At 36.8% G+C, this 9,643-nt stretch overlaps 2 protein-coding genes across 2 annotated transcripts in view; one reads left to right on the plus strand and one right to left on the minus strand.

The window, feature by feature from the left end:
* Positions 1–311: 311 nt before the first annotated feature.
* Positions 312–1,824, minus strand: LOC111457650 (zinc finger protein CONSTANS-LIKE 2-like). The gene is made up of 2 exons (XM_023099980.1): positions 1,161–1,824; positions 312–885 (listed from the first exon to the last, which is right to left on the minus strand). Exons 1-2 carry the CDS (start codon positions 1,800–1,802, stop codon positions 493–495), a joined length of 1,035 nt encoding a protein of 344 aa, XP_022955748.1. The 5' UTR covers positions 1,803–1,824; the 3' UTR covers positions 312–492.
* Positions 1,825–9,422: 7,598 nt separating this feature from the next.
* The window catches only part of LOC111457651 (14-3-3-like protein), a 2,997-nt gene continuing 2,776 nt past the window's right edge, over positions 9,423–9,643 (plus strand). Inside the window, exon 1 of the mRNA XM_023099981.1 lies at positions 9,423–9,518. The gene's annotated coding sequence lies outside the window, so the exon portion shown is untranslated. The remainder of the gene's footprint in view (positions 9,519–9,643) is intronic.

The raw sequence follows: 9,643 nt of genomic DNA on the forward strand, positions 1-9,643 counted from the left end.
ACTTATGTAGTTTTTTTTAGATGTATTCTCGATAATTATACATATTTGAAGTCATCAATGCAAACTTCTAGCTGTCGTGGAGTTTACCATCCTGGTGTTAATCATGTATATTTCACTTTATATTTTATCTCTTGTTTTTTCATGTACTAGATTGAAGGTGTGAGTTGAACAATCCTAACACTATAAACTCTAACCACGAGAATCCAGTATAACTAGCATGAATTTGAATTTGAATTTTGATGGTGAGAAGTTCCAAATTGAATTTTTTAATTTGGATTTTCCCCAAGTAAAATGAGTTTGAAACGGTCCGAACACTAAAAATACTATATTTGAATTATGAAATATAATTACAGAGAGTACAAAATTCATATACATTTAACCCAAATGTTATAATTAAACCGTCAAATTAAAATTCACCTATAATTACTACTTACTAATTTCACCAACAACAACAACATTCGGTACCTATTCTTCCATCTTCTTCTATCACCTTCAAAAGAAAGGCACAATCCCATACCCACCATCCGCCGTCAACGGGTTGGAGAATTTCCGGTCCAGTTCGACCTCAACATCGGTTCGTTTGGCGAACCGGCCCTTTATTCTAGGTCGGGTCTCCGCGTAGGCCTTTCTGGACGCGTATCTGATGGTCTTCTCGAACTTTCTTGTCTTCTTCTTCTCTCTGTACCGTAGAACTCGGGCTTCTCTGTCCATTGGACTCAATTGGGTCGCCGGCATTTGAACCACCGCCGCCGCCGCCGCCGTCGTGCCGGAGAAAAGATCTACAGTCCCTCTTGGTGGCCTCATGTTAGAGATTGATATGTCGCTCACGGTGGCCGCCGTTGTTGACTCCGGAACCACCCCGACCTCCATTGATGACACTGATATCTGATATTGTTGCACAAATACATAGAATTTTAATGATTTTAATTCAATGGTAAACTAATTCTCATTTGATACGGTATTAGTTTAAAAAATAATAATAATTAAATCAAAGAAGTAAAAGTAAATATAGTTAATATATTACAAGTAATCATTCTATTAACAAATGTTAATAGAATAGTAATACTATTTTAGTTTCGTTTTTTATGTTCTAAAAAGAATTACGATTAATATAAAAAGGGTAATTATGGAGGTAAGAGAGAGGTAAAAGAGGGTTTTACCGCGTGGGTGAGGAAGGCATTATAGGAGTAGGAAGGCTTGGAAGAAGAGTGAAAGAATTGAGAGGCATCAACAACGCCTCCGTAGCTCTGCTGCAACAATATCTGATCAGCCTTATTCCCTTCGAACTCAATCGGCACAACACTGTCTCCTCCGCCATAGTTGTTCTTCAATCCCTCAAACTCCTCATCCCCATTGCCGAATCCATTATTATTCCCATTGAACTCCACAAAGTTCAAATACTCCTCCTCCTCCTCCGCCTCCTCCTCCTCCCCACCAAACAAGAACAGCCCATTATTGCTGGTGTTCTTGTTGCTTCCGCCGCTATTGTTCTTCACTGGATTCATCAGCAGCCAAGAAGCCGCCTCCTCCTCCTCCTGCTCCTCCACCTCCACCTCCTCCTCCTCCTCCTCCTCCTCCTCCTCCTCCTCTTCTTCCGCCGTAGGAAACATGGCGCCCCTGCTGATCGCCACGCGCTGGTGCCGTCGAGCCAGTGGGTTAGCCGAGTGGATCTCCGCGTCGCACGCCGCACACAGCGAGGCTGCGTCGGCTTTGCAGATGAATTGGGCGGGGGCTGTCTCGCATGCCTCGCAAATTATAGACCCCCACCCATTGCCGCCGTGGTTACCTTCCGTTTTCAACATAATTGCTATTTTCTCTGCTTGCTACTTCTTTACCCTTTTTATGAGTAGGGGAGAACTTGGGGTTCAGAATCCACGTTGGACCACGTGGCTTTTAGTTAGTGGCTGCAAGAAAGGCAATGCATTATCTTCTGAATCAATGGTGGGACCCAGGCATGAGTCAGATGTTTGGGTGTATTTTTGTAATTATTAGTTTGGGATTATTTTTAATATAGTTTTGAGTTAATAAAAGTAAAATAATTTAAGTAGGAATTAAATAATATACTAAAATAGTTTGATAATATTTTGTGGATGGTCTCCATCCACTCCTCCTTGGCTTTTTGGAAGTATTTGGTGCACTAAAAAGTCAGTATTTTGTTTGGGGCTTAGGTTGGCGAGTAGAAATAATATATAATACTCGCCGTGTCTTGGCCACATGTTCCTGGGCCCCACTGGACTTAGATTCGATCAAATATGTGGCAGTTAAACACCACAATGCCGGGGAGATCTGACGTGGAAGGCCTAGACAGAAACATTATTTATTTAATTATTATTATTATTATTATTATTATTATTATAAGATTTTTTTCAAAAAATTTATTTGAATATGTACCCATGAATATTGAAGGCAAGCTAGGGAACTCATTTCTCTCTAGAATTAAAGGTCATATAATCAAGAACTGTGAGGGTCTCAAACCTGTAGAGTTGATCGAGTTGAAAGATTTTCTAAAGGTCGTATCTGGGGACGTTTAGAAAAAAAAAGTTTTTTTTTTTTTTGTTTAAAAAGATATAAAACACAAATATATTTTATTTACAAACATAGTTTATGATTTTAACTTGGTGTAGCTCTATATGACACTTGTTCTAGATTTGCTCTCATTCTCCATCAATTCCTTAAGAACCTAAAAAACATGAAAGAATAAAAAGGATTGAATATGAAAATTCAATCATGTCTATAGGAGATGCTAGGTCATGTTCTTATTCTTGTTACGAGAACTTAGGTCCTTAGGTTCTATTCTTGAGTTTTAAGTTCCTATCATGATTTTGGTCTAAAACTTTGGTCTTGGACTCATCGTTCTTATACATGTCTCTCATCTAAAGGGCCTAGGTTTTAAGATTCTTGGTACTCGGTTCTTGTCTCTTAGATACTCCTCTTGGTATACCAGGATTTGGATTGCAGGTTTGGCCCATGGTGTCCCCGACTGCCCCAGCATCACTTTGGATTAAGATTCAAATTTGGCATAATTCGACTCTCCTTAGGTCGAGATTCGAATTTGGCCTATGACTCGTAACCTCAAAAATCCCTTATGTCTCCTGTGACGTGGTTATTGAAGAGAATGAACACTTCACCTTGTAGCGAAAGTATTGGAACCTGTAACGCCACCAAATTAAAAAAATAAAAAATTGAGTATTCAAAAAACCCGAGAATTTTGACGAGGCGCTAGAATTCTCGGGCAACGCACGAGAGTATGCGTTCCACGCTTTTCTCGACGCTCACATTATGCCCAAGCCGCACCAACTCTTCAGCCGCTTCTCCCAAAGACAGGTAAGAAACTCCTACTTACAGCAAGCTTTACACCTCTCACCGTCGTCATCGATGCTCGAAATTTCCTTCGTTACTTAAATACCATGGATCTACACATATAGGTACGTACGAGGACGGTGGGCGTGTGAGCAAGCACGAGAAGGAAACTGCAAGACCTGAGACGGAAGAACGGCAGGATTCGGGTAAGGAAGACAAAGTCCATGGATTCGGGTCGAACTTCCATCGGGTAGTCCGAAGACTGTAACACTATCCAGCCAAGCAAACCAAATACTCATTCGGCCCAAAATAGCAACGGCCTAGATCTGCAACTGAGACCCACCTGTAACTCAAGGAACGGATCGGTCCAAACCTACAGCGGCCCAACCTCACGCCCTGCAGCCTTCGTCCCTGCAGCAACTCGCGCCTCGACCTGGCTCGACCTGCACACGCTTCAGCGCCTCCTCGCACCACGTGTCGACCTACAGCCAAAAGCCCCTTTGGTTTATACGGCTCAGTCGACTCGGCTCTGCGGCTCAAAAATCAGTCCCTCCACTCAATAAAGGATACTTTTTACCCTCCCAAAGTTTGAAATTAATTTTGGTTTGATTTAAGTTAAATTGAGTTAAGAAGTTTGAGTTACTAACGACATGGACGTTCTAATAGAAAACGACAACTGGCGATACTTGGAGCAATTTTGAGGGACAAAAAGAAAACGTACTCGAATTTAGGAAAATGCCAACTAAGGCCAACTAAGTAGGTGGTCTTACTATCGGTTTGGTTATAATTATATGTTGTATGATGACACGTGCTCGTAGCTTTGCACATGTCATATGCTCGTATATTCTACCGGTTATGAAATGATATGTGGATGTTTTGTTGTATGTGATAAAATTATATGTTTACGATATGATATGTTAAGATAGAGTATGTTTGAAGACATGCTCGTGATATAATATGTGAATGTTATGATATATAATATGATATGTTATGTGTATGATATGATTTGATACATTAGAAGATATGATAAGTTTATGATATGATATATGTTCGATGTAAATGATATATGATATGATTAACATGCAAATGATGAATTTGCATAATGTACAACCACGATATACACATGAAAGTTATGATAAAATGTTATGATATAAAGAAAAATGCGAGAGAGGTTATTATACTTGATAATGAAATGAAAAATGTTGGGACCTCATGCATCATTGTGTGTTCAGAAAAACGATCGTACAGATGCGTACGTTACAAAGTAGGGAAACGATCATTATGTTTACCATAATATTGCTACGATGGTCGCTATTTCTAATGGGTGTCCGACATCAGCAGCTACCAGAGAATGCTCGCCTGACGAGAAAGAGGCTCAAGAGGTGTGCGAACCGACTGGTGGGTCCATACTCGCATGTGTGGACCGTGTGTAGAATAGTAAATACACATCCAATTACCTGCTTAGGATAGTCGTAGTAGGAATATAGACTGATATGATAGGTCCCACTTATGATTGTATATGCTTGCATCTAACCCCGATAGGGGAGGTCATTTACGGAATATTTCTTAAAATATTCAAGTCATGTGCTACTTTATTTTTTCCAAGTAAAGGCAAGATTCCCCTGTACGACGGACAGTGACATCACAACCTAGAAGATCGTAGCACATGCGTAGGGTAGTTTGCAATTTGAATTTAATAGACTATAGGTTAGTATAAGTGAGTTTGCATTTACATTCTGTAGCATATACATTAGAATAGTGAATTTTACTTTATATTATTTTTAATTTTTATTATTTTATTTAAAGGCCTTCTAAAAAACATGTAAGACTATGATAAAGTTTGAATGAATAATTTTATTAAGAATTAATAAAAAAAACAATAAATATGAGAGAGAAAACTCTACGAAACTATAGCTTGCCAACCACCTTGTGTATTCCAACAACACAAAATTTATTCTACCTTCTACAAGATCTTCTTTGTAATGACTCGAATTAAATCTATTTCCTCTTTTACATTTAAGATATCTAATATTTAAACATTAATTTGAAGACTTCAAAATTTTCTTATAATTAGATTGAACTTTTTACGAACTCCGGTATATGATACTCCTACTCGCATGTCTCCACAAGAACGATTTGGATGAAATGATTTTAGTGAGTCATACTAATAGTGTTACTCAGACAAGACACCAACATAGTTCAACATTGAAATAAACTATTTTATACATAAATTCATACATAAACTATTATTATATCAAAATAGCATTTATACCAACATAGTTCAATCACAAAATAAGAAATGAATTCAAAAGAAACATTTCAAAATATACTAAGTTTGAAAATGAAGGTTAGTCTATGACCCTCGCTCCAAAGTTCACTCACATTCTCGACTAGCTTCTAATTATCTAAAAAAAATAATATATAAAACATGGAGTGAGTAAAACTCAGTAAGTAGCCTTCTTGTCGGCTCTTAATCGTAACCAAGTTAGGATGTTGAATCTTATTGGGTTTTAAGGGGCTTCACACTTAAAAGCTCATCTTGTTACATGTCACTTTCTCATCCTAAAAACTTCTCCTAAAGTGACCCTTAATTCTCTCCTTGTGAACACATGAGTCGTGCAATCATGATCGTGTCATCTTGGTGGTAAATCCTGATGCAAGAAATCTTATCTAGGCGAGGGAAGTAGGAGACCCTTCATGACATCCTACTCATGATACATAGTGCAGGGTATCCCACCTAGAAGAAGAATAAAGACCTCGTAGGGCACTGCGTGATGAGAGATAACGATCACTTTTGGGCATGAATCCTAACAACTTATTTACCATAGGGCGTAGAGTTTAGGGTATATTCTTGGTATAAAACCCTAGGTATATTCTTGGTACATCATTCATCAATGAACCTAGGCATACTTAAGATGAATATTATGCCATGAGGTTGTCTTACAAACTTGTTAGGTATAGCATAGGTAGAAATTAGAGGGCAACCTAACGTGATCCCATGAGCGTGAAAGCTTACTAGTACCTTGATAATCCTATTTCAAAGTTGTGTATAAAGTTCTAAATCAATTAGGTGTCTTAAAGGTTATTTGATCAAGGTCTCTATAGAAATTACTTGTCACAATTACTCAGGTGTATGCATGAGAAGATGTTAAATCCCTCAATTTTACCATACATTATTGTTGCGTGTATCTGTATATCTAATATCAGTAAGAGGACTACTTATTCAGTATAGTTTTATATTCGTTTCGTCAAAAATTTTGTTTACTTTAAAGGTAAGGGCATAATGGGATTTGACAAGAAAGACAAGGAAGGTTGTTTACTGGGTCATAAGTCAGTCTTCGTGAATTCATACTATGCTTCGCATATTTATGAGTTTTCTAGATAGTGTGAATTCGTTAGCTATTGTATCAACTATTTATTGTCCTAAAAAGAGTAGAAAGCAAATCGAACCCTACAACAATAATATACGTTTGTATAATATACACTAAAATTGGTTTGATATAAGTTTAATAAATTAAAAAAAATATGGTTATTCAAAACTCAACCTAACCTATTCCAAGAGCTCAAAATCGAGAGCTTGCATAACCTAATTTAACTCTCTTATTTTAAGTTAGGTTCATATTTTTGTCAAATTGGTGAATTTTTTAACACTTTCGTATTATTTGTTCTGGGGCTCGTATAAGGTATGCTTGGCCTCCCGATCCAAGAGGGACGTGACAGTCTCCCCGCATGCGGCTCACGCCATTCGAGGTGGCCCAACCCGAAATGTCCCTATATGTATTGCACAGAGGAGTAACTAACTGATTGTCTATTCTGCCGTCCGTATTTGGATCTGGATATGGACATCACCAATTATCGAGATTTATTTGGTCAAAGAATTTTAAAATTATACATGAAATTGATGTGGGTGTTATATTATTTAGAATAAAGCATGTTTGATCTTTGATTTTCATTGATAGAACTTGGTAACAAATTGGTTGATAAAGCAAATAATTTGGAACACTTTTGTTGACTCATTTCCAAGAGTTTCATGTGTTCTAATTCTTTATTCTTTGTAGAAATTATTAGAATATTTATTGTGGTGGGTAGAAAACAAAGTCGCCGTTTTCAAAATAAAATAAAATACAAAGAATATTTATATATTGACATGTGGACATTGTTGCAAAATGAAAGATTTGATATCAATTTGAAAGGTGAATGGATATCCTTATATTTGATGTCACTACTCATCCAATATTAAAATAAAATAAAATAAGTATCAACCAAAATATTGTTTCATATGAATAAAAATATTACAATTTTCCGATAGTTTTTTTTTTTTTTTTGAAAGGTGAATAGGTTTGTTAGATTTATGTTCTGCTTAGATTAGTCTTTGATTTTCAAGTAATCAGGAGGCTACCCTAAGTCAACATGAGCTTTAGATTAGTCCTTGATTTTCAAATAATTAGGACGTCACCTCTAGACAAGTTTTAGAAAAACCTTAATTTTCAAGTAGTGAGGAGGCTATTCTAATTCAAGTGATCTGAATGTTAACTCTTGGTTTATAAGTAATTAGGATGCTAACTTAAGATAAGGTTTAGGGTCGCCCTTGGTTTTCCAGTAACCAAGATGCTACCCTAACTCCATATGAGTTCAAGTTAGCTTTTGATCTTCAAGTGATCAGGATGTTTTCTCAAGATAAGCCTTTGGATTAGCTTTTGATTTGCAAGTAATCAAGAGGCCACCCTAAATCAAGACGAGCTCGAGGACAACTCTTGATTTTCAAGTAATCATGATGTTGCCTCAAGATTAGCTTTAGGATAATCCTTGGCTTTCAAGTAATCGGTGAGGCTACCTTAACTCAAGATGAGCTCAAGGTAAGCCCTTGATTTTTAAGTAATTAGGATGTAGCCTCAAGATAAGCTTTAGGGTTAGCCTTTGATTTTCAAATTTAAGAAGGTTACCGTAAATCAAGATGAGCTCAAGGTTAACTCTTGATTTTCAAGTAATCAGGATACTGCCTCAAGATAAGCTTTAGGTAGATTTTGATGTTTAGGTAATCACTATGCTACCTCAAGGCATGAATCAAGTTTACCACACTCTCGAGCCCTAAAATAACACTATATAAGTCCCAAATCCATTCAGATATGGAGACTGTTAGGTACCACTCAATCAACAAGAATGAAGGACAAGGATCAAGAACCAAAAACTAAGAACCAAGAACCAAGGATAAGAGCTAAACATGAATTGATATCCAAGTTCTCATAACAAAAAACCTAGAGTCTTCTCAGAACAAAGATTAAAAACTCAGAACCCAAGACCAAGGTCATTAGGCAAGCCCATGAAAAGAACTTGAGACTCAAGAACAAAACCTAAAGGCCTTAGTTCTCCATACAAGAACAAGAACATGAAAAGACACGAGCGTGATACCCTAACAACCTTCATGAACATGATTAAGAGACTGTTAAGTAAATTACTTATTAAATCTTTATACTCATTCCTATCTCTCCTATTTTTTAGGTGCCAAGAAGGAACCAGTTGAGGATAGACTTAGATTGACTACATGTATTTCAACTATTCATTTTTTTTAAGTTGTTTTGTTTACTCCTAAATATATTAAACTCTATTTTAGATTTGTAAATAAAATGAACTTATATTTTACTTTTGAACGTGAAAAAAATTTACTATATTTTATCTCGTCTTTTATGTTTTCAAGTTTTTAAATCACGACTCGAGTTAAAAAATCGGAGTTGAAAAATCGGATTGTGGCAATCTCGATAATAAAAATGGTAGGTTTGAAAGATAATTTTATGAAGGAAAAAGAGAAGACTATAACATATCTAAATAATAGGGTAAGTTCTTTCAAAATAATCTTTTTTTTTTTTCCAAAATTCAAAGAGAGTTAACTTGTGGAAGGACGGCACGTCGAAAGCGCGTGGCTCCAGACAATACAACAACCTGCGTTTAATATAAAAACAGCTCCCGATCTTTTACGACCAGTCGGCGACCCAATGAAGTACAACGCCACTTCACATCGTTGACAGTCAATGCCTACATGGCAACCCTTTCCGTTAGAAGTCCAAAAACGCCTTGCCCGGTTTCTCCGTTACCTACACGTGTCCTTCTCCTATTGGACCACACTCTTCAACCCTCCATTTTAAAACCCCTCCCCCTCCCCAACCCTTCTCGTTATTTCCTGCTAATTCCCAATCCTTTTCTCTGGGCTCCATTCTCTCGAGGTAATAATCCTTACTTTTTGATCGCCCACTTCTTAGTTTCTTCTTTTCTTTTCATTTTCCTCCTCCTTTTTTTTTTTTTTTTTTTTTTTTTTTTTTTTTTTTTTTTTTTTTTTTTTTTTTTTTTT

The sequence above is a fragment of the Cucurbita moschata genome, unplaced genomic scaffold, assembly GCF_002738365.1.
Source record: "Cucurbita moschata cultivar Rifu unplaced genomic scaffold, Cmos_1.0 Cmo_Scf00020, whole genome shotgun sequence".
NCBI lineage: Eukaryota > Viridiplantae > Streptophyta > Magnoliopsida > Cucurbitales > Cucurbitaceae > Cucurbita > Cucurbita moschata.

Coding starts and splice junctions, on each gene's coding strand:
- LOC111457650 (XM_023099980.1), bottom strand. CDS start 1,802: ATGTTGAAAACGGAAGGTAACCACGGCGGCAATGGGTGGGGGTCTATA. Junction 886..1,160: donor ATGCCTTCCTCACCCACGCG/GTAAAACCCTCT, acceptor CAACAATATCAG/ATATCAGTGTCATCAATGGA.